This window comes from Catharus ustulatus, chromosome 37 (genome assembly GCF_009819885.2).
Source record: "Catharus ustulatus isolate bCatUst1 chromosome 37, bCatUst1.pri.v2, whole genome shotgun sequence".
In the NCBI taxonomy this organism is placed as follows: Eukaryota; Metazoa; Chordata; class Aves; order Passeriformes; family Turdidae; genus Catharus; species Catharus ustulatus.
In genome coordinates, this window is record NC_046257.1 from 302,801 (window position 1) to 328,398 (window position 25,598).

General features: G+C 54.1%; 1 protein-coding gene across 1 annotated transcript in view; it reads right to left on the reverse strand.

Moving 5' to 3' along the window:
- LOC117009890 (polyunsaturated fatty acid lipoxygenase ALOX15B-like) overlaps positions 1 to 25,598 on the reverse strand; it is a 35,036-nt gene that overhangs the window by 5,278 nt on the left and 4,160 nt on the right. Inside the window, exons 4-13 of the mRNA XM_033084243.1 lie at positions 21,780 to 22,163; positions 21,383 to 21,483; positions 19,974 to 20,146; positions 13,879 to 14,022; positions 13,081 to 13,155; positions 11,448 to 11,642; positions 8,452 to 8,538; positions 6,462 to 6,631; positions 4,705 to 4,826; positions 3,950 to 4,050 (exon numbers count right to left, since the gene is read on the reverse strand). Of these exons, the coding sequence (XP_032940134.1) occupies positions 3,950 to 4,050; positions 4,705 to 4,826; positions 6,462 to 6,631; positions 8,452 to 8,538; positions 11,448 to 11,642; positions 13,081 to 13,155; positions 13,879 to 14,022; positions 19,974 to 20,146; positions 21,383 to 21,483; positions 21,780 to 22,163 (1,552 nt within the window). The remainder of the gene's footprint in view (positions 1 to 3,949; positions 4,051 to 4,704; positions 4,827 to 6,461; positions 6,632 to 8,451; positions 8,539 to 11,447; positions 11,643 to 13,080; positions 13,156 to 13,878; positions 14,023 to 19,973; positions 20,147 to 21,382; positions 21,484 to 21,779; positions 22,164 to 25,598) is intronic.

Genomic DNA, 25,598 nt, shown 5'->3' on the forward strand with positions numbered 1-25,598 from the left:
GCCTGGGGGTTAGTGAAGGGGTCTGGGGGCTACCTGGGTCACTCAGGGGTCAGCCTTGGGCTAGTGGGCTAGTAAAAGGGTCTGGGGGCTAGTGAAGGGGGTTAGTGGGCTAGTAAAGTGGTCTGGGGGCTAGCTGGGTCACTCAGGGGCTAGTGGGCTAGTGAGGGGGGCTAGTGGGCTAGTAAAGGGGCCTGGGGGCTAGCTGGGTCACTCAGGGGTCAGTGGGGTCACTCAGGGGTCACTCAGGGTAGTCCTACTGGGGGAGGGGACAGGGGGCTAGTAAATGGGGCTAGTGGGTTAGTGAGGGGGGGTAGTGGGCTACCAAAGAGACCTGGGGGGCTAGTGGGTTAGTAAAGGGGGCTAGTGGGCTAGTGAAGGGGGGCTAGTGGGCTAGTAAAGGGGCCTGGGGGCTAGCTGGGTCACTCAGGGGTCAGTGGGGTCACTCAGGGGTCACTCAGGGTAGTCCTACTGGGGGAGGGGGAAATGGGCTATTGAATGGGGCTAGTGAGCTAGTAAAGGGGTCTGGGGGGCTAGTGGGCTAGTAAAAGGGCCTGGGGGCTAGTGAAGGGGTCTGGGGGGGCTAGTGGGCTACCTGAGATACCTGTGGGGCTACCTGGGTCACTCAGGGGCTAGTGGGCTACTAAAGAGACCTGGGGCTAGTAAAGGGGTCTGGGGGCAACCTGGGTCACTCAGGGGTCACCTGGGTCACTCAGGGGCTAGTGGGCTACCTGAGATATCTGTGGGGCTAGTGAGGGGGGCTAGTAGGCTAGTGAAGTGGGTTAGTGGACTAGTGGGCTAGTGAAGGGGGCTAGTGGGCTAGTGAAGGGGGCTGGGGGGCTAGTGGGCTAGTGAGGGTGGCTAGTGGGGCGCTGCAGCGAGCTCGGCGTGTTCGGCATCCAGGCCGCGTAGTCGTACTGGGGGGGGTGGGCTAGTAAATGGGGCTGGTGGGCTAGTAAAGAGATCTGGGGGGCTAGTGGGCTACCTGAGAGACCTGGGGCTAGTAAAGTGGTCTGGGGGCAACCTGGGTCACTCAGGGGCTAGTGGGCTAGTAAAGGAGTCTGGGGCTAGTGGGCTAGTAAAGGGGGCTAGTGGGTTAGTGAGGGGGGGAGTGGGCTACCAAAGAGACCTGGGGGGCTAGTGGGTTAGTGAAGGGGGCTAGTGGGCTAGTAAAGGGGTCTGGGGCTAGTGGGCTAGTAAAGGGGGCTAGCGGGCTAGTAAAGGGACCTGGGGGGCTAGTGGGCTAGTGAGGGGGGGTAGTGGGCTAGTGAAGGGGTCTGGGGGCTAGCTGGGTCACTCAGGGTCACTCAGGTCCTATGTGGCCACCAAAGGGTCAGTCAGGGGTCAGCTGGGTCACTCAGTGTAGTCGTACTGGGGGAGGGGTTGGGCTAGTGAAGGGGGCTGGTGGGCTAGTGGGCTAGTAAAGGGGGCTAGTGAGCTGGTGGGCTAGTGAAGGGGGCTAGTGGGCTAGTAAAAGGGTCGGGGGGCCACCTGGGTCAGCTGGGGGCTAGTGGGCTAGTAAAGGGGTCTGGGGGGCTAGTGGGCTAGTAAAGGGGTCTGAGGGCTAGCTGGGTCACTCAGGGGTCAGCCTTGGGCCAGTAAAGGGACCTGGGGGCTACCTGGGTCACTCAGAGGCTAGTGGGCTAGTGGGTTAGTGAAGGGGGCTAGTGGGCTAGTAAAGGGGTCTGGGGGGCTAGTGGGCTAGTGAGGGGGGCTAGTGGGCTAGTGGGCTAGCTGGGTCACTCAGGGGTCACTCAGGGTAGTCGTACTGGGGGAGGGGGGTTGGGCTAGTAAATGGGGCTAGTGGGCTAGTGAAGGGGTCTGGGGCTAGTGGGCTAGTAAAGGGGGCTAGCGGGCTAGTAAAGGGACCTGGGGGGCTAGTGGGCTAGTGAGGGGGGGGGAGGGGGGCGCTGCAGCGAGCCCGGCGTGTTCGGCATCCAGGCCGCGTAGTCGTACTGGGGAGGGTGGGATTGGGCTAGTGAATGGGGCTGGTGGGCTACCAAAGAGACCTGGGGGGCTAGTGGGCTACCTGAGAGACCTGGGGCTAGTAAAGTGGTCTGGGGGCAACCTGGGTCACTCAGGGGCTAGTGGGCTAGTAAAGGAGTCTGGGGCTAGTGGGCTAGTAAAGGGGGCTAGTGGGTTAGTGAGGGGGGGAGTGGGCTACCAAAGGGACCTGGGGGGCTAGTGGGCTAGTGAGGGTGGGGAGTGGGCTACCAAAGGGACCTGGGGGCTAGTGGGCTAGTAAAGGGGTCTGGGGGCTAGTGGGGTGCTGCAGCGAGCCCGGCGTGTTCGGCATCCAGGCCGCGTAGTCGTACTGGGGGGGTGGGGATGGGCTAGTAAATGGGGCTGGTGGGCTAGTAAAGAGACCTGGGGGCTAGTGGGCTAGTGAGGGGGGGGAGTGGGTTAGTGAAGGGACCTGGGGGGCTGGTGGGCTAGTGAGGGGGGGTAGTGGGCTAGTGGGCTACCTGAGATATCTGTGGGGCTAGTGAAGGGGGCTAGTGGGCTAGTGGGCTAGTGAAGGGGGGGAGTGGGCTACCAAAGGGACCCGGGGGGCTAGTGGGCTAGTGAAGGGGTCTGGGAGCAACCTGGGTCACTCAGGGTAGTCATACTGGGGGAGGGGCTAGTGGGCTACTGAAGGGGGCTAGTGGGCTAGTAAAGGAGGCTAGTGGGCTGGTGGGCTAATAAAGGGGCCTGGGGGGCTAGCTGGGTCACTCAGGTCCCCAGGTGTCCCCAGGTGTATCTCAGGTCTATCTCAGGTGTATCTCAGGTGTCCCCAGATGTGTCACCTGTCCCCAGGTGTCCCCAGGTGTGTCTCAGGTGTCCCCAAGTATCTCAGGTGTGTCCCTGGTGTATCCCCACCTGTCCCCAGGTGTGTCCCAAATGTCCCCAGGTGTCCCCAGGTCTATCTCAGGTGTCCCAGGTGTGTCCCCAGGTGTGTCACCTGTCCCCAGGTGTGTCCCAGCTGTCCCCAGGTGTCCCCAGGTGTGTCACCTGTCCCCAGGTGTGTCTCAGTGTCCCCAGGTGTCCCCAGCTGTCCCCATGTGTGTCCTCTGTCCCCATGTGTGTCACCTGTGCCCAGGTGTGTCCCCAGGTGTCCCCATGTGTGTCCCCTGTGCCCATGTGTGTCCCCTGTCCCCAGGTGTCCCCAAGTGTGTACCCAGCTGTCCCCAGGTGTCCCCATGTGTGTCCCCTGTGCCCATGTGTGTCCCCTGTCCCCAGGTGTGTCCCCTGTCCCCAGGTGTCCCCAAGTGTGTACCCAGCTGTCCCCAGGTGTCCCCAGCTATGTCACCTGTCCCCAGGTGTGTCCCCTGTCCCCAGCTGTCCCCATGTGTGTCCCCTGTCCCCAGGTGTGTCCCCAGGTGTGTCCCCAGGTGTGTCCCCTGTCCCCAGGTGTGTCCCCAGGTGTGTCCCACCTGTCCCCAGGTGTATCTCAGGTACCCCATGTGTGTGTCAGGTGTCCCCAGGTATCTCAGCTGTCCCCAGGTGTCCCCAGGTGTCCCCAGGTGTGTCCCCAGGTGTCCCCAGGTGTGTCCCCTGTCCCCAGTGTCCCCAGGTGTGTCCCCTGTCCCCAGGTGTGTCACCTGTCCCCAGGTGTCCCCAGGTGTGTCCCCTGTCCCCAGGTGTGTCCCCTGTCCCCAGGTGTACCCAGGTGTGTCCCCAGGTGTCCCCAGGTGTCCCCAGGTGTCCCCAGGTGTCCCCAGGTGTGTCCCCTGTCCCCAGGTGTGTCCCCAGGTGTCCCAGGTGTGTCCCCTGTCCCCAGGTGTGTCCCCTGTCCCCAGGTGTGTCACCTGGCCGCTGTTGACGGCCGCGTGCCGGGCGGAGCAGCAGAAGATGATCATGGTGAGGAACCGAACGAGCTCAGGTACCCCAGGTGTGTCCCCAGCTGTCCCCAACTGTCCCCAACTGTCCCCAGGTGTGTCCCCATGTGTGTCCCTGTCCCCAGGTGTGTCACCTGGCCGCTGTTGACGGCCGCGTGCCGGGCGGAGCAGCAGAAGATGATCATGGTGAGGAACCGAACGAGCTCCGGGCGGGAACCGAGACGGGACGGGAACCCTGAGGGGACAAAGGGACATTGGGGACACTGAGGGGACAGTGGGGAGACTGGGGGGGTTGGGGACAGTCCCCAAGATGTCCACAGATGTCCCCAGGTGTCCCCAAGGTGTCCTAGAAGTGTCCCAAGGTGTCCCCAAGTGTGCCCAAGGTGTCCTCAGATGTCCCTAAGTGTCCCCCGGTGTCCCCCGGTGTCCCCCGGTGTCCCCAGGTGTCCCCAGATGTCGTCAACTGTCCCCAAGGTGTCCCCAGCTGTCCCCAAGGTGTTTCCAGCTGTCCCCAGATGTCCCCAGGTGTCCCCAAGGTGTCCCCCAAGATGTCCCCAAAGTGTCCTCAGATATCCCAGGGATGTTTTCAAGTGTCCCCAATCCCCCCACTGTCCCCAATCCCCCAATGTCCCCAATGTCCCCAATCCACCCAATCCCCCAATGTCCTCAATCCCCCATTGATGTCCCCAATGTCCCCAATTGCCCATTGCTGTCCCCACTGCCCCCAATGTCCCCAATGTCCCCAATGTCCCCAATCCCCCCACTGTCCCCACTGTCCCCAATGTCCCCAATCCCCCCACTGTCCCCAATCCCCATTGATGTCCCCAATGTCCCCAACCCCCCCAGTGTCCCCAATCCCCATTGCTGTCCCCACTGTCCCCAGTGTCACCTGATCCTTGGTTCCCCAGCACGCCGTATCTGAAGATCTCCCCCACCCAGTCCTGCAGCTCCTCGTCCTCGGCCACCGCGGCGTCACCGGGGTAGAACAGGGACACGATGGCCTGGACATAGCTGGGGACATTGGGGACATTGGGGACATCATGGGGACATTGGGGACAATGGGGACATTGGGGACATCAATGGGGATTGGGGACATTGGGGACAATGGGGACATTTGGGAACATTGGGGACATTGGGGACATTGGGGACATCAATGGGGATTTGGGACATTGGGGACATTGGGGACATTGGGGACATCAATGGGGATTGGGGACATTGGGGACATTGGGGACATTGGGGACATCAATGGGGATTGGGGACATTGAGGGGGATTGGGGACATTGGGGACATTTGGGGACATTGGGGACATCAATGGGGATTGGGGACATTGGGGACAGTGGGGACATTGAGGGGATTGGGGACATCAATGGGGATTGGGGACATTGGGGACAGTGGGGACATTGAGGGGATTGGGGACATTGGGGACATTGGGGACATTGGGGACAGTGGGGACATTGGGAGGACAGAGGGGATATTGGGGACATTGGGGACATTGAGGGGACATGGGGACATTGGGGACAGTGGGGACGTTGGGGACAGTGGGGACATTGGGGACATTGGGGACATTGGGGGGATTGGGGACAGTGGGGACATTGGGGACAGAGGGGGGATTGGGGACATCGGGGACATTGGGAGGACAGAGGGGATATTGGGGACATTGGGGACATTGAGGGGACAGTGGGGACGTTGGGGACAGTGGGGACACCTGAGGACACCTTGGAGACAACTTGGGGACACTTGGGGACATTGGGGACAGTCCCAAGGTGTCCTCAGATGTCCCAGGGATGTCCCCAAGGTGTTCTCAGGTGTCCCCAGGTGTCCCCAAGTGTCCCCAAGGTGTCCCCAGGTGTCGTTAAGTGTCCTCAGGGGTCCCCTGATGTCCCCAGTGTGTCCCCAGGTGTCCTTAAGGTGTCCTCAGGTGTCCCCAAGATGTCCCCAAGATGTCCCCAAGTGTCCCCAGGTGTCCCCTGATGTTCCCAGATGTCCTCAAGGTGTCCTAGAAGTGTCCCCAGGGTGTCCCCAAGGTGTCCCCAAGGTGTTTCCAGGTGTCCCCAGGTGTCCCCCAGATGTCCCCAAGATGTCCTCAAGTGTCCCCAGTGTGTCCCCAGGTGTCCTTAAGTGTCCTCAGGTGTCCCCAAGATGTTTCCAGGTGTCCCCAAGATGTCCCCAAGATGTCCCCAAGGTGTCCCCAGGGTGCCCTCAGATGTCCCTAAGTGTTCCCAGAGTGTCCCTCAGGTGTCCCCAAGGTGTCTCCAAAGTGTCCCCAGGTGTCCTAGAAGTGTCCCAAGGTGTCCCCGAGGTGTCCCCAATGTCCCCAACATCCCCAAATGTCCCCATTGTTCCCAATCCCCTCAATGTCCCCAATGTCCCCACTGTCCCCAATGTCCCCACGTGTCCCCACTGTCCCCAATGTCCCCAACCCCCCCACTGTCCCCAATGTCCCCAATGTCCCCAATGTCCCCACCTGTCGATGGCCTCCCAGATGGCGGTGGCATCGTCCCTGTAGTGGTAGCCGGGGATGTCCCCAACCCCCAATGTCCCCAATCCCCTCAATGTCCCCAATGTCCCCAATCTCCCCAATCTCCCCAAATGTCCCCATTGTCCCCAACGTCCCCAATGTCCCCAATGTCCCCAATGTGTCCCCACCTGTCGATGGCCTCCCAGATGGCGGTGGCATCGTCCCTGTAGTGGTAGCCGGGGATGTCCCCAACCCCGCGCTCCCGAATGTCCTCGGGGACGCAGAGCTCGGCCATGGTCAGCGCGGCCACCCCCCGGGCCACCAGCGCCAGCGTCCCCTCCCTGCCGATGGAGGTGGCCTGGGGACAGGGACATCGATCAGTGTCACCTCAGTGTCACCTGTGTGAGCTGTGTGAGCTGTGTGAGCTCAGTGTCACCTCAGTGTCACCTGTGTGTCATTAATGTCACCTGTGTGAGCTCAGTGTCACCTCAGTGTCACCTCAGTGCCGCCAGGGTCAGTGTCCCCTCCCTGCCGATGGAGGTGGCCTGGGGACAGGGACATCGATCAGTGTCACCTCAGTGTCACCTGTGTCACCTCAGTGTCACCTGTGTCACCTGTGTCACCTCAGTGTCACCTGTGTCACCTGTGTGAGCTCAGTGTCACCTGTGTGTCACCTTGTGTGACACTGAGGTGACACTGAGGTGATACTGAGTTCACACAGGTGGAACTCAGGTGACACTCAGGTGACACTTAGGTGACACAGGTGACATTAATGACACACAGGTGACAGGGAGGTGACACAGGTGACATATAGGTGACAATAATGACACACAGGTGACACTCAGGTGACACTGAGCTCATACAGGTGACACTGAGCTCACACAGGTGACAGGGAGGTGACACTGAGGTGACACAGGTGACACTAAGGTGATACAGGTGAGATGACACAGGTGACACAGGTGACACTGAGCTCACACAGGTGACACTGAGCACACACAGGTGACACTCAGGTGACATTAATGACACCCAGGCGACACAGGTCATACTGAGGTGACACAGGTGAGGTGACACAGGTGACACTCAGATAACAATAATGACACACAGGTGACACTCAGGTGACACAGGTGACACCCAGGTGACACTGAACTCACTCAGGTGACACTGACCTCACACAGGTGACACACAAGTGACATTAATGATGCACAGGTGACACACAGGTGACACTCAGGTGACACAGGTGACACACAGGTGACATTAATGATACTCAGGTGACACAAGTGAGGTCACACTGCATTCACACAGGTCACACTGAGGTGACACAGGTGAGGTGACGCACAGGTGACACTGAGCTCACACAGGTGACATTAATGACACACAGGTGACACAGGTGACACTGAGGTGACACAGGTCACACAGGTGACACACAGGTGACATTAATGACACACAGGTGACACTGAGCTCACACAGGTGACACTCAGGTGACACTCAGGTAACAGAGAGGTGACACAGATGACACACAGGTCACACTCAGGTGACACTCAGGTGACATTAATGACACTCAGGTGACATTGAGCTCACACAGGTGACATTAGTGACACACAGGTGACACTGAGCTCACACAGGTGACACAGGTGACACACAGGTGACACTGAACTCACACAGGTGACACTCAGGTGACACAGGTGACACACAGGTGACATTAATGACACTCAGGTGACACTGAGGTCACACAGGTGACACCCAGGTGACATTAATGACACACAGGTGACACAGAGGTGACACTGAGGTGACACTGAACTCACACAGGTGACACAGGTGACACTGAGCTCACACAGGTGACATTAATGACACTCAGGTGACACTCAGGTAACAGGGAGGTGACACTCAGGTGACACACAGATGACACACAGGTGACACTGAGCTCACACAGGTGACACACAGAGATGACACAGGTGACACTGAGCTCACACAGGTGACACAGGTGACACAGGTGACACACAGGTGACACAGGTGACACAGGTGACACTCAGATAACAATAATAACACTCAGGTGACACTGAGCTCACACAGGTGACATTAATGACACACAGGTGACGCTGAGCTCACACAGGTGACACACAGAGATGACACAGATGACACAGGTGACACAGGTGACACTGAGGTGACATTGTCCCTCACCTGGTCGATGATCCCGCCCGGGTTCAGCAGCGTCTCCCGCGCCAGGATGTTGATGTGGAAGGTGAAGCGCAGGTGGGGGAGGAGCAGCTGGGGACAGAGGGGACAGTGGGGACATTGGGGACAGTGGGGACAGAGGGGACAGTGGGGACAGTGGGGACAGTGGGGACATTGGGGACATTGAGGATAGTGGGGACATTTGGGGACATTGGGGACATTGAGGACAGAGGGGACAGAGGGGACAGTGGGGACATTTGGGGACATTGGGGACAGTGGGGACAGTGGGGACATTGGGGACAGTGGGGACAGTGGGGACAGTGGGGACATTGGGGACAGTGGGGACAGTGGGGACAGTGGGGACATTGGGGACATCTGGGGACAGTGGGGACACTTCTAGCACACCTGGGGACTTCTAGGGACACCTGGGGACACCTTTGGACACCTTGGGGACATCTGGGGACACCTGGGGACATCTGGGGACACCTTGGGGACACTTTTAAGACACCTGGGGACGTCTGGGGACACTTTTGGCACACCTGGGGACATCTTGGGGACACATTGAGGACACCTGGGGACACCTGGGGACACTTCTAGGACACCTGGGGACACCTGGGAACACCTGGGAACACCTGGGGACATTTCTAGGACACCTGGGGACATCCCTGGGATATCTGAGGACACTTTGGGGACACCTGGGGACACTTGAGGACACCTTGGGAACACCTTGGGGACATCTGGGAACACCTTGGGGACACCCTGGAGACACCTGGGGACACCTTGGGGACACCTTGAGGACACCTGGGAACACCTGAGGGACACTTGGGGACACCTGGGAACACCTGAGGGACACCTGGGGGACACCTGGGGACATCCCTGGGATATCTGAGGACACTTGGGGGACACTTGGGGACATCTGGGGACACCTTGGGGACACCTGAGGACACTTTTAAGACACCTAGGGACACTTGGGGACATCTGGGGACACCTTGGGACACCTTGAGGACATCTGGGGACACCTTGGGGACACCTTGGGGACACTTTTTGGGATCAGATTTGAGATTTTTAGGGTCAGGGTTGGAATTTCAGAACGGGAATTTCAGGGCAGATCTTTTAGGATCCCTAAAACATTTTTTAGGATTTTTTTGGGGGTCCCAGGGATATTTTTGGGGTCAGGGTTGGGATTTTTGGAGTCAGGATTGGGATTTTTGGGGATTTCAGGCTTCACTTTTTAGGATTAGGGTTGGAATTTTTAGGGTCAGGATTGGAATTTCAGAATGGGAATTTCAGGGCAGATTTTTTAGGATCCCTAAAAATTTTTTAGGATTTTTTTTGGGGTCCCAGGGACATTTTTGGGGTCAGGGTTGGGATTTTTAGGGTCAGGATTGGGATTTTGGGGTGGGAATTTCACGCTGCACTTTTTGGGGTCAGGATTGAGATTTTTAGGATCGGGGTTGGAATTTCAGGATGGGGATTTCAGGATTGGGATTTTTTTGGGGTCCCAGGGATATTTTTGGGGTCAGGGTTGGGATTTTGGGGTGGAAATTTCAGGGTAGAACTTTTGGGGTCAGGATTGAGATTTTTAGGGTCAGGGTTGGGATTTCAGAACGGGAATTTCAGGATGGAATTTTTAGGATCCCATAAATATTTTTTAGGATCCCAGGGATATTTTTTAGGGTCCCATGGATTTTTTTAGGGTCCCTGGGTTCAGTTTTTGGGGTCAGGGTTGCGATTTTTAGGGTCAGGTTTGGGATTTCAGAATGGGAATTTCAGGGTAAAATTTTTGGGGTCAGGATTGAGATTTTTAGGGTCAGGATTGGAATTCCAGAACGGGAATTTCAGGGTAGATTTTTTAGGATCCCTAAAAATTTTTTAGGATTTTTTTTGGGGTCCCAGGGATATTTTGGGGTCAGGTTTGGGATTTTGGGGTGGAGATTTCAGGTTTCACTTTTTAGGATCAAGGTTGGGATTTTAGGATCAGGATTGAGATTTTTAGGGTCAGGGTTGGAATTTCAGGATGGGGATTTCAGGATTGGGATTTTTTTGGGGGTCCCAGGAATATTTTGGGGTCCCTGGGTGCAGCTTTTGGGGTCAGGTTTGGGATTTTTGGGGTCAGGATTGGGATTTTGGGGTGGGAATTTCACGCTGAAGTTTTTAGGGTCAGGATTGGAATTTCAGAACGGGAATTTCAGGGTAGATCTTTTAGGATCCCTAAAAATTTTTTAGGATTTTTTTTGGGGTCCCAGGGATATTTTGGGGTCAGGGTTGGGATTTTTGGGGTCAGGATTGGGATTTCAGAATGGGAATTTCAAGGTAAAATTTTTGGGGTCAGGATTGAGATTTTTAGGGTCAGGGTTGGAATTTCAAGATGGGGATTTCAGGATTGGGATTTTTTTGGGGTCCCAGGGATATTTTTGGGGTCCCTGGTGCCGTTTTTAGGGTCAGGATTGGGATTTTGGGGTGGGAATTTCAGGGTATAATTTTTGGGGTCAGGATTGAGATTTTTAGGGTCAGGATTGGAATTTCAGAACGGGAATTTCAGGTTAGATTTTTTAGGATCCCTAAAAACTTTTAGGATTTTTTTTTGGGGTCCAAAGGATATTTTGGGGTCCCTGGTTCAGTTTTTGGGGTCAGGGTTGGGATTTTGGGGTGGGAATTTCAGGGTAGAATTTTTGGGGTCAGGGTTGAGATTTTTAGGGTCAGGATTGGAATTTCAGAACGGGAATTTCAGGGTTGATTTTTTAGGATCCCATAAATATTTTTTAGGATCCTATGGATATTTTTAGGATCCCAGGAATAATTTTGGGGTCCCTGGGTGCAGCTTTTGGGGTCAGGATTGGGATTTTGGGGTGGAGATTTCAGGCTTCACTTTTTAGGATCAGGGTTGGAATTTTTAGGGTCAGGGTTGGAATTTCAAGATGGGGATTTCAGGATTGGGATTTTTAGGGTCCCAGGGTGTATTTTAGGATTTTTTTTGGGATCCCAGGGATATTTTGGGGTACCTGGTGCACCGGGTGAGCCGCGGGCAGGCGCTGGGTGGCCACGGCGAAGGCCTCGGCCAGGAAGTGACCGTGCAGCAGGTGAGTGACCATCTCGTGCAGGATGAAATGAGAGCCCCTGACCCAGAGCTTGGCCAGGGCCCAGCCCTGAGATCCCGGCAGGAAAATGGGAGAGGAGGGGCCGGGGTGCTGGGAGAGCTGTGGGGACATTTGGGGACATTTGGGGACATTGGGGACATTGGGGACATTGAGGGGATTTGGGGACATTGGGGGGATTTGGGGATAATTGGAATATTTGGGGAGTTTGGGGGGATTGAGGGGATTTGGGGGATTTAGGGACATTGGGGACATTGAGGGGATTGGGGACATTGGGGACATTTGGGGAGATTGAGGACATTGGGGACATTGGGGACATTGAGGGGATTTGGGGACATTGGGGACATTGGGGACAATCAGGGGATTGGGGACACTTGGAGGGATTGGGGACATTGGGGACATTGGGGATAATTGGAATATTTGAGGGGATTGGGGGGATTGAGGGGATTGGGAACATTGGGGACATTTGGGACATTCAGGGGATTGGGGACATTGGGGACATTGGGGACATTGGGGACATTGAGGGGATTTGGGGACATTGAGGACATTGGGGACATTGAGGACATTGGGGACATTGGGGACATTGGGGACACTTGGGGGGATTGGGGACATTTGGGGATAATTGGAATATTTGGAGGCATTGGGGGGATTTAGGGGATTTGGGGACAATGGGGACACTGGGAGGATTTGGGGACATTCAGGGGATTGGGGACATTTGGGACATTCAGGGGATTTGAGGACATTGAGGACATTGGGGACATTGAGGACATTGAGGACATTTGGGGACATTGTTGGGGACTGACCCAGAGCTTGGCCAGGGCCCAGCCCTGAGATCCCGGCAGGAAAATGGGGCTGGAGGGTCCGGGCTGCTGGGAGAGCTGTGGGGACATTTGGGGACATTGGGGACATTGGGGGGATTTGGGACAGTCAGGGGATTGGGGACATTTGGAGGGATTGGGGGAATTTGGGGACATTGGGGATGTTGGGGATAATTGGAATATTTGGGGGAATTGGGGACATTGGGGGGATTTGGGGACATTCAGGGGATTTGGGGACATTGGGGACATTCAGGGGATTGGGGACATTTGGGGACATTGGGGACATTCAGGGGACTGGGGACATTTGGAGGGATTGGGGGAATTTGGGGACATTGGGGATAATTGGAATATTTGGGGGGTTTGGGGAGATTGAGGGGATTTGGGACATTGGGGACATTTGGGAAATTCAGGGGATTTGGGGACATTGGGGACATTGAGGGGATTGGGGACATTAGGGACATTGGGGACATTGAGGACATTGGGGACATTGGGGGGATTTGGGGACATTTGGAGGGATTGGGGACATTGGGGACATTGGGGATAATTGGAATATTTGGGGGGTTTGGGGGGATTAGGGGGATTGGGGACATTTGGGACATTCAGGGGATTTGATGACATTGGGGGGATTGGGGACATTGAGGACTTTTGGGGACATTGGGGACATTCAGGATATTAGGGACATTGAGGACATTTGGGGACATTGGGGACATTTGGGGACTGACCCAGAGCTTGGCCAGGGCCCAGCCCTGAGATCCCGGCAGGAAAATGGGAGAGGAGGGTCCGGGGTGCTGGGAGAGCTGTGGGGACATTTGGGGACATTGGGGACATTGGGGACACTTGGGGGGATTGAGGACATTGGGGACATTGGGGGGATTTGGGGATAATTGGAATATTTGGGGGGATTGGGGACATTGGGGACATTGGGGACATTGGGGACATTGGGGACATTGAGGGGATTGGGGACATTGGGGACATTGAGGGGATTTGGGGACATTGAGGGGATTTGGGGACATTGGGGACATTGGGCGCCATTTTGGAGCCATTTTGAGGCCATTTTGACGCCATTTCGTGACACTCTGGTGCCACCTTGGTGACATTTGGTGACATTTGGGGACACTTGGGGACATTGAGAACACTGGCCGCCATTTTGTTGACATTGGGCGCCATTTTGAGCCATTTTGGCGCCATTTTGAGGTCATTTTGAGCCATTTTGATGCCATTTTGGGCCATTTTGAGGCCATTTTGAGCCATTTTGTGACACTTTGGTGCCACCTTGGTGACATTTGGTGCCACCTTGGGGACATTTGGTGACATCTGGAGACACTTGGGGACATTGGGGACACGGGCCGCCATTTTGTTGACACTTGGAGCCATTTTGATGCCATTTGTTGCCATTTGCCACCATTTTGAGCCATTTTGGAGCCATTTTGAACCATTTTGACGCCATTTCGCGACACTTTGGCACCATTTTGGTGACATTTGGTGACACTTGGTGACACTTGGGGACACCAGGCCCTTACCTGGATGGCCACAGGCAGGAGTTGACCGCTGGGGTTGAGCCAGAGCAGGCACAGGGGGGCGGCCACGAATTGGGGACGGCCCTCGATGACGTTGGTGGGGAGACCCTCGAGGAGAGCGTAATCGGCCAGGAACACGCGGCCGGCCTGGAACCCAAAAATGAGACCCCAAAAAATGGGGACCCCAAAAATCAACTGAGACCCCAAATCCACCCTGAACCCCAAAAATGGACAGGGACCCCAAAAATGGGAATCCCAAAAATGGACAGGGACCCCAAAAATGGGAACCCCAAAAATGGAGGAGAGCGAAATCGGCCAGGAACACGCGGCCGGCCTGGAACCCAAAATGAGACCCCAAAAATGGGGTGAAACCCTAAAAATGGGGACCCCAAAAATGGGAGTGAGACCCCAAATCCACCCTGAACCCCAAAAATGGACAGGGACCCCAAAAATGGGAACCCCAAAAATGGAGGAGAGCGTAATCGGCCAGGAACACGCGGCCGGCCTGGAACCCAAAAATGAGACCCCAAAAATGGGGACCCCAAAAATCAACTGAGACCCCAAATCCACCCTGAACCCCAAAAATGGAGAGGGACCCCAAAAATGGGAACCCCAAAAATGGGAACCCCAAAAATCGAGGAGAGCGTAATCGGTCAGGAACACGCGGCCGGCCTGGAACCCAAAATGAGACCCCAACAAATGGAAATCCTAAAAATCAACTGAGACCCCAAATCCACCCTGAACCCCAAAAATGGACAGGGACCCTAAAAATGGGGGGACACCCCAAAAATGGGAATCCCAAAAATGCGAACCCCAAAAACGGGAACACCAAAAATCAACTGAGATCCCAAATCTCACCCTGAACCCCAAAAGTGAAAACCCCAAAAATGGGACTGGGAACCCCAAAAATGGGGACCCCAAAAATGGGACTGAGACCCCAAATCCACCCTGAACCCCAAAAATGGACAGGGACCCCAAAAATGGGAACCCCAAAAATGGGAACCCCAAAAATGGAGGAGAGTGAAATCGGCCAGGAACACGCGGCCGACCTGGAACCCAAAAATGAGACCCCAAAATTGGGGACCCCAAAAATCAACTGAGACCCCAAATCCACCCTGAACCCCAAAAATGGACAGGGACCCCAAAAATGGGAACATCAAAAATGGGAACCCCAAAAATGGAGGAGAGCGAAATCGGCCAGGAACACGCGGCCGGCGTGGAACCCAAAAATGAGACCCCAAAAATGGGGTGAAACCCTAAAAATGGGGACCCCAAAAATCAACTGAGACCCCAAATCCACCCTGAACCCCAAAAATGAACAGGGACCCCAAAAATGGGAATCCCAAAAATGGGAACCCCAAAAACGGGAACACCAAAAATCAACTGAGATCCCAAATCCCACCCTGAACCCCAAAAGTGAAAACCCCAAAAATTGGACTGGGAACCCCAAAAATGGGGTGAAACCCTAAAAATGGGGACCCCAAAAATGGGACTGAGACCCCAAATCCACCCTGAACCCCAAAAATGGACAGGGACCCCAAAAATGGGAACCCCAAAAATGGGAACCCCAAAAATGGAGGAGAGCGAAATCGGCCAGGAACACGCGGTCGGCCTGGAACCCAAAAATGAGACCCCAAAAAATGGAAACCCTAAAAATCAACTGAGACCCCAAATCCACCCTGAACCCCAAAAATGGACAGGGACCCCAAAATTGGGAACCTCAAAAATGGGAACCCCAAAAACAGGAACACCAAAAATCGACTGAGATCCCAAATCCCACCCTGAACCCCAAAAATGGGAACCCCAAAAATTGGACTGAGAACCCCAAAAATGGGAGTGAGACCCCAAAAATGGGGACCCTAAAAATTAACTGAGACCCCAAATCCACCCTGAACCCCAAAAATGGACAGGGACCCCAAAAATGGGAACCCCAAAAATGGGAACCCCAAAAATGGAGGAGAGCGAAATCGGCCAGGAACACGCGGCCGGCCTGGAACCCAAAAATGGGAACCCCAAAAAATGGAAACCCTAAAAATCAACTGAGACCCCAAATCCACCCTGAACCCCAAAAATGGACAGGGACCCCAAAATTGGAAATCCCAAAAATGGGAACCCCAAAAACGGGAACCCCAAAAATCGACTGAGATCCCAAATCCCACCCTGAACCCCAAAAATGGGAACCCCAAAAATTGGACTAGGAACCCCAAAAATGGGAGTGAGACCCCAAAAATGGGGACCCCAAAAATCAACTGAGACCCCAAATCCACCCTGAACCCCAAAAATGGACAGGGACCCCAAAAATGGGAACCCCAAAAATGGAGGAGAGCGAAATCGGTCAGGAACACGCGGCCGGCCTGGAACCCAAAATGAGACCCCAAAAATGGGGACCCTAAAAATCAACTGAGACCCCAAATCCACCCTGAACCCCAAAAATGGACAGGGACCCCAAAAATGGGAACCCCAAAAATGGGAATCCCAAAAATCGACTGAGATCCCAAATCCCACCCTGAACCCCAAAAATGGGAACCACAAAAATTGGACTGAGACCCCAAAACTGGGACTGAGACCCCAAAAAATGGAAACCCTAAAAATCAACTGAGACCCCAAATCCACCCTGAACCCCAAAAATGGACAGGGACCCCAAAAATGGGAACCCCAACAATGAGAACCCCAAAAATGGAGGAGAACGAAATCGGCCAGGAACACGCGGCCGGCCTGGAACCCAAAAATGAGACCCCAAAAATGGGGTGAAACCCTAAAAATGGGGACCCCAAAAATCAACTGAGACCCCAAATCCATCCTGAACCCCAAAATGGACAGGGACCCCAAAAATGGGAACCCCAAAAATGGGAACCCCAAAAATGGAGGAGAGCGAAATCGGCCAGGAACACGCGGCCGGCCTGGAACCCAAAAATGAGACCCCAAAAATGGGGACCCTAAAAATCAACTGAGATCCCAAATCCACCCTGAACCCCAAAAATGGACAGGGACCCCAAAAATGGGAACCCCAAAAATGGGAACCCTAAAAATGGGAACACCAAAAATCGACTGAGATCCCAAATCCCACCCTGAACCCCAAAAATGGGAACCACAAAAATTGGAATGAGAACCCCAAAAATTGGACTGAGACCCCAAAAATGGGGACCCTAAAAATCAACTGAGACCCCAAATCCACCCTGAACCCCAAAAATGGACAGGGACCCCAAAAATGGACAGGGACCCCAAAAATGGGAATCCCAAAAATGGGAACCCCAAAAATGGGAACCCCAAAAATGGAGGAGAGCGAAATCGGCCAGGAACACGCGGCCGGCCTGGAACCCAAAAATGAGACCCCAAAAATGGGGACCCTAAAAATCAACTGAGATCCCAAATCCACCCTGAACCCCAAAAATGGACAGGGACCCCAAAAATGGGGACCCCAAAAATGGAAACCCCAAAAATGGGAACCCCAAAAATCGACTGAGATCCCAAATCCCACCCTGAACCCCAAAAAAGGGAACCCCAAAAATTGGACTGGGAACCCCAAAAATGGGACTGTGATCCCAAAAATGGAAACCCTAAAAATCAACTGAGACCCCAAATCCACCCTGAACCCCAAAAATGGACAGGGACCCCAAAAATGGGAACCCCAAAAATGGGAACCCCAAAAATGGGAACCCCAAAAACCAACTGAGATCCCAAATCCCACCCTGAACCCCAAAAATGGGAACCCCAAAAATTGGACTGGGAACCCCAAAAATGGGACTGAGACCCCAAAAATGGGGACCCCAAAAATGGGACTGAGACCCCAAATCCACCCTGAACCCCAAAAATGGACAGGGACCCCAAAAATGGGAACCCCAAAAATGGGAACCCCAAAAATCGACTGAGATCCCAAATCCCACCCTGAACCCCAAAAATGAGAACCCCAAAAATTGGACTGGGAATCCCAAAAATGGGACTGAGACCCCAAAAATGGGGACCCCAAAAATGGGACTGAGACCCTAAATCCACTCTGAACCCCAAAAATGGACAGGGACCCCAAAAATGGGAATCCCAAAAATCGACTGAGATCCCAAATCCCACCCTGAACCCCAAAAATGAGAACCCCAAAAATTGGACTGGGAACCCCAAAAATGGGACTGAGACCCCAAAAATGGGAACCCCAAAAATGAGAAACCCACCCTGTGCCCCTTTAGGATTTGGGATTTTTGGGGTTTTGGGGTTTTTTGGGTTTTCATGGTTTGGGGTTTTTCAGATTTTTGGGGTTTGGGGTTTTTTGGGTTTTTGGATTTTTGGGGGTTTGGGGTTTTTGGGATTTGGGGTTTTTGGGGTTTTACGTTTTTGGGGTTTGGGGTTTTTCAGTTTTTTTGGGGTTTGGGGTTTTTGGGTTTGGGGTTTTTGGGTTTTTGAGATTCTGAATTTTTGGGGTTTGGGGTTTTTGGGTTTGGGGTTTTTGGGATTTTGAGTTTTTGGGGTTGGGGTTTTTCAGGCTTTTTGGGGTTTGGGGTTTTTGGGTTTTTGAGGTTCTGGATTTTTGGGATTTTTGGGGTTTGGGATTTTTGCATTTTTTGGGGTTTGGGGTTTTTGGGGTTTGGGGTTTTTGGGTTTTGGGGTTCCTGGGATTTGGCTTTTTGGGGTTTGGGGTTTCCCAGGTTTTGAGAGTTATGAGGTTTTGGGGTTTTGGAGATTTTGTTGATTTGGGGTTTGCTGGTTTTGGGTTTGGGGGTTTTGGGGTTTTTTGGGTGTTTGGGGTTTGGGGTTTCTGGGGTTTTGGGGTTTCTAGGGTTTGGGTTTTTTTTGATTTTGGGGTTTTTGGAGTTTGGGGTTCTCACGTTTTGAGGTTTGGGGATTTCCAGGTTTTGGGGTTTTTGGGGTTTTTGAGTTTTTGGGTTTTTTGGGGTTTGGGTTTTTTGCATTTTTTGGGGTTTGGGGTTTTTGGGTTTTTTGGGGTTGGGGTTTTTCAGGCTTTTTGAGCTTCTGGATTTTTGGGGTTTTTGGGGTTTGGGATTTTTGCATTTTTTGGGGTTTGGGGTTTTTGGGTTTTGGGGTTTCTGGGATTTGGCTTTTTGGGGTTTGGGGTTTCCCAGGTTTTGAGGGTGACGAGGTTTTGGGGATTTTGTGTTTTTTGGATTTTGGGTTTGGGGTTTCGGGGTTTTGGGTTTTTGGGTTTTTTGGGTGTTTGGGGTTTGGGGTTTCTGGGGTTTTGGGGTTTCTAGGGTTTGGGTTCTTTTGGATTTTGGGGTTTTTGGGGTTTGAGGTTCTCACATTTTGAGGTTTGGGGTTTTTGAGTTTTGGGGGTTTTTTGGGCTTTTTGAGTTTTTGGGTTTTTTGGGGTTTGGGGTTTTGCATTTTTGGGTTTTTGGGGTTTTGGGTTTGGGGTTTTTGGGTTTTGGGATTTTCCAGGTTTTTGGGGTTTGGGGTTTTTTCTGGTTTTTGGGGTTTGAGGTTTTGGGAGTTTGGGGTTTTGTGGGTTTGGGTTTTTGGGGCTTTGGGTTTTTCGAGTTTTTGGGGTTTGGGATTTTTGTGATTTTTGGATTTTGGGGTTTGGGGTTTTCCAGGTTTTTGGAATTTGGGGTTTTTGGGGTTTGGGTTTTTTGGGGTTTGGGGTTTTTGGGCTTTCTGGGGTTTGGATTTTTTGGATTTTGGGGTTTTTGGGGTTTGGGGTTCTCACGTTTTGGGGTTTGGGATTTTCCAGGTTTTTTGGGGTTTGGGATTTTTGGGTTTTTGAGGTTCTGGATTTTTGGGATTTTTGGGGTTTGGGATTTTTGCATTTTTTGGGGTTTGGGGGTTTTGGGGTTTCTGGGATTTGGCTTTTTGGGGTTTGGGGTTTCCCAGGTTTTGAGAGTTATGAGGTTTTGGGGTTTTGGAGATTTTGTTGATTTGGGGTTTGCTGGTTTTGGGTTTGGGGGTTTTGGGGTTTTGGGATTTTGGAGTTTTCAGATTCTGATGGTTTTGGGGTTTGGGGTATTTGGAAATTTTGGTATTTGGGGTTTTTTGGGTTTGGTACTTTGGCGATTTGGGTTTTTTGGGATTTTTTTGAGTTTTGGGGTTTTGGGATTTTGGGGATTTGGGATTTGGGTTTTTTGGGGTTTTTTTGATTTTTTAGGGTCTCTCACCTCCATCTCCTTTTCCAGAGAGGTGTCAGGCCCCAGGCTGGGCACCACCATGGGGGCAGTGAGCGGGAAGTTGGGGGGCAGGCGGGGGCAGCGGCGCAGCAGGACGGGGTTCACCCCGCTCAGGAACTGCTCCCCGAAAAACGCGTCCTCCTGCCAGTGCTGCACCACGTACTCTGGGGACACAGGGGACACTTAGGGACACCTGGGGACACCTCCAGAATGACTGGGGACACTTTGAGGACACCTGTGGACATCTGGGGACACTTGGGGACATCTGGAGACACCTTAGGGACACCTGGGGACATCTGAGAACACCTGGGAACATCTGGGAACACCTTGGTGACCCCTTAGGGACACCTGGGAACACTTGGGGACACTTGGGGACATCTGGGGACACCTTGGGGACATCTGGGGACACCTGGGGACAGCTGGGGCCATCTGGGGGACATCTGGGGACACCTGGGTGATGCTTGGGGACATCTGGAGACACCTGGGGACACCTCCAGGATGTCTGGGGACACTGGGGACACTTCTAGGACACCTGGGGACACCTTCAGGATATCTGGGGACACTTTGAGGGCACCTGGGGACACCTGGGGACATCTGGGAACACCTTGGGGACATCTGAGGACATCTGGAGACACCTCCAGGATGTCTGGGGACACCTTGGGGACACTTCTGGGACACCTGGGGACATCTTGAGGATATCTGGGGACACCTGGGGACACTTGGGGACACTTGGGGACCTTCTGGGACACCTGGGAACACTTCAGAAACACCTCCAGGACATCTGGGGACACCTGGGGACCCCTTAGGGACACTTTGGGGACACCTTAGGGACACCTGGAGACATCTGGGGGACATCTGGGGACACCTGGGTGATGTTTGCGGACACCTGGGGACACCTGGGGACACCTCCAGGATGTCTGGGGACACCCTGGGGACACTTGGGGACACCCTGGGGACACTTGTGGACGCTTGGGGACACCTTGAGGACACCTGGGGACATCTGGGGACACCTGGGTGATGCTTGGGGACATCTGGGGACAGCTGGGGACACTTCCAGGATGTCTGCGGACACTTGGGGACATCTTGAGGACATCTGGGGACACCTGGGGACACCTTAGGGACACCTGGGGACACCTTGGGACCACCTTGAGGACATCTGGGAACACCCTGGGGACACCTGGGGACACCTTGGGGACATCTGGGGACACCTGGGGACAGCTGGGGACATCTGGGGGACATCTGGGGACACCTGGGTGATGCTTGGGGACACCTTAGGGACACCTTGGGACATTTCTGGGACATCTGGGGACACCTGGGTGATGTTTGGGGACATCTGGAGACACCTGGGGACACCCTGGGGACACCTTGGGGACACTTTGGGGACATTTGGGGACAGTCACCGCTGATTGGGGTCCCCGGTCCCTCGAGCGCCGCCCGGACGTCGTCGAAGGAGCTCCAGGAAGAGCCGGAACGGAGCCCCCGGAGCCGGATCCGGATCTGCCTGGGGGGACGTTTGGGGGACATTTGGGGACATTTGGGGACATTGGGGACATTGGGGACATTGGGGGACATTGGGGACATTGGGGACATTGAGGAGATTGGGGACATTGGGGACATTGAGAAAAAATTGAAGAAAAAGGGAAAAAAATGGGGGGAAATCTGTAAAAAATGGGATTGGGGACATTGGGGACATTGGGGACATCGGGGAGATTTGGGGACATTTGGGGACATTGAGGACATTTGATGGCCCTCAGTGTCCCCTCAGTGTCCCCTCGGTGTCCCCTCGGTGTCACTCACGCCGCCGCCGCCCGCGCCGCCAGCTGGGCCCGGTGGACGAGCGGGAAGCTCAGGCTTGGGGACAGCGGTGACGTCATCTCCTCGTGTGACGTCACCTCCCCGCGTGACATCATCTCATCGTGTGACGTCATCTCTTTATGTGACGTTTTATCTTCCTGTGACGTTTTTTCTTCCTGTGATGTTTTCCCTTCCTGTAATGGCGTCGCTTCCTGTGACGTCATTTCCGGCGACTCCGGGAGTGGCTGCTTTAATGGCGGCGCCGGAAGTGGGGTGGTTGCGTCGCCCGGAAGTGACGTCATCTCGGCGCGCGGGGCCGGCCAGGGGCACAGGGAGGGCGGGAGGGCCCGGAGGCGCCAGGGCCAGCCCGGGGCGTAGGGAGCCCACCTGGGGAGAGTGACCGCGAGTGACCACGGGTGACCACTGGTGACCAGTGGTGACCGGGAGTGACCACGAGTGACCACCAGTGACCATTGGTGATCAACAGTGACCAACAGTGACCAACAGTGACCAGGAGTGACCAGGAGTGACCATTGGTGACCAGGAGTGACCAACAGTGATCAACAGTGAACATTGGTGACCAACAGTGACCAGGAGTGACCATTGGTGACCAGGAGTGACCAGGAGTGACCAACAGTGACCATTGGTGACCATTGGTGACAAGGAGTGACCATTGGTGACCACGAGTGACCATTGGTGACCAACAGTGATCACGAGTGACCATTGGTGACCAGGAGTGACCATTGGTGACCATTGTCGATCAGGAGTGACCAACAGTAACCAGGAGTGACCAACAGTGACCAACAGTGACCACGAGTGACCATTGGTGACTAGGAGTGACCATTGGTGACCAACAGTGACCAACAGTAACCACGAGTGACCACGAGTGACCATTGGTGACCACGAGTGATCATTGGTGATCGAGAGTGACCATTGGTGATCACGAGTGACTATTGGTGATCGAGAGTGACCATTGGTGATCACGAGTGACCGTTGGTGACCACTGGTAACCGGGAGTGAACAACAGTGACCATTGGTGACCAGGAGTGACGAGGAGTGACCAGCAGTAACCAGCAGTGACCATTGGTGACCATTGGTGACCACGAATGACCAACAGTGACCATTGGTGACCACCAGTGACCACCAGTGACCAATAGTGACCAACAGTGACCAATGGTGACCAACAGTGACCAATATTGCCCACCAGTGACCAATAGTGACCACCAGTGACCACCAGTGACCAATAGTGACCAACAGTGACCACCAGTGACCACCAGTGACCACCAATGACCACCAGTGAACGCCAGTGACCACCAGTGACCAATAGTGACCAATAGTGACCACCAGTGACCAATAGTGACCAACAGTGACCAATAGTGACCACGAGTTACCATTGGTGACCACGAGTGACCACCTGTGACCAATAGTGACCACCAGTGACCACCAGTACCAATAGTGACCAACAGTGACCAATATTGCCCACCAGTGACCAATAGTGACCACCAGTAACCACCAGTGACCACCAATGACCACCAGTAACCACCAGTGACCACCAGTGACCACCAGTAACCAATAGTGACCAGCAGTGACCACCAGTAACCACCAGTGACCAACAGTGACCAACAGTGACCACCAGTGACCAACAGTGACCAACAGTGACCACCAGTGACCACCAGTAACCAATAGTGACCACCAGTGACCAATAGTGACCACCAGTGACCAATAGTGACCACCAGTAACCAACAGTGACCACCAGTACCAATAGTGACCAACAGTAACCACCAGTGACCGCCAGTGACCAACAGTGACCACCAGTGACCAACAATGACCGCCAGTTACCACCAGTAACCACCAGTGACCAATAGTGACCACGAGTTACCATTGGTGACCACGAGTGACCACCTGTGACCAATAGTGGCCACCAGTGACCACCATTGACCAATAGTGACCAATAGTGGCCATCAGTGACCAACAGTGACCACCAGTAACCACCAGTGACCAACAGTGACCAATAGTGACCACCAGTAACCAATAGTGACCACCAGTAACCACCAGTGACCAACAGTAACCACCAGTGACCAACAGTGACCAATAGTGACCACCAGTGACCACCAGTGACCAATAGTGACCACCAGTGACCAATAGTGACCAATAGCGTTCAATATTGACCACCAGTGAACACCAGTGACCACCAGTGACCAATAGTGACCACCAATGACCAGTAGTGACCAACAGTGACCACCAATGACCACCAGTGACCAACAGTGACCAATAGTGACCACCAGTAACCAATAGTGACCACCAGTAACCAACAGTGACCAGCAGTAACCACCAGTGACCAACAGTGACCTCCAGTGACCATTGGTGACCAGGAGTGACCACCAGTGACCACCAGTGACCACCAGTGACCAATAGTGACCATCAGTGACCACCAGTGACCACCAGTGACCACCAATGAACACCAGTGACCACCAGTGACCACCAGTGACCAATAATGACCACCAGTGACCACCAGTGACCACCAGTGACCAATAGTGATAAACAGTGACCACTAGTGACCAACAGTGACCACTGGTGATCAACAGTGACGACCAGTGACCATTGGTGACCATGAGTGACCAGGAGTGACCAGCAGTGACTGGGAGTGACCAGCAGTGACCAGTGGTGACCATTGGTGACCACAAATGAACAACAGTGACCATTGGTGACAAGGAGTGACCACGAGTGACCAACAGTGACCACGAGTGACCATTGGTGACCGGAAGTGACCATTGGTGATCACGAGTGACCGTTGGTTACCACGAGTGACCATTGGTGACCAGTGGTGACAATTGGTGACCATTGGTGACCGGGAGTGACCAACAGTGACCAATAGTGACCATTGGTGACCAACAGTGACCACGAATGACCACTGGTGACAATTGGTGACCACCAGTGACCACCAGTGACCACCAGTAACCACCGGTGACCACCAGTGATGACCAGTGACCAATAGTGGCCACCAGTGACCACCAGCGACCACCAGTAACCAATAGTGACCACCAGAGACCAATAGTAACCACCAGTGACCAACAGTGACCAATAGTGACCACCAGTAACCACCAATGACCACCAGTGACCGCCAGTGACCACCAGTAACCAATAATGACCACCAGTGACCGCCAGTGACCACCAATGACCACCAGTGACCACCAGTAACCAACAGTGACCACCAGTGACCACCAGTAACCAATAGTGACAAACAGTGACCAATAGTGCCCACCAGTGACCACCAGTAACTAATAGTGACCACCAGTGACCAATGGTGTCCACCAGTGACCACCGGTGATGACCAGTAACCACCAGGAACCACCAGTGACCAATAGTGACCACCAGTGACCACCAGTGACCACCAGTAACTAATAGTGACCACCAGTGACCAATGGTGTCCACCAGTGACCACCAGTGACCAATAGTGACCAATAGTGACCACCAGTGACCAACAGTGACCAACAGTGACCACCAGTGACCACCAGTAACCAATAGTGACCAATAGTGACCAACAGTGACCAATAGTGACCACCAGTGACCAATGGTGACCACCAGTGACCACCAGTGACCACCAGTGACCAATAGTGGGCACCAGTAACCAACAGTGACCACGAGTGACCACGAGTGATCAACAGCGGCCAGGAGTGACCACCAGTGACCAATAGTGACCACCAGTGACCACCAGTAACCACCAGTGATGACCAGTGACCACCAGTGACCGGTAGTGACCACTGGTGACCTCCAGTAACCACCAGGAACCACCAGTGACCAATAGTGACCACCAGTGACCAC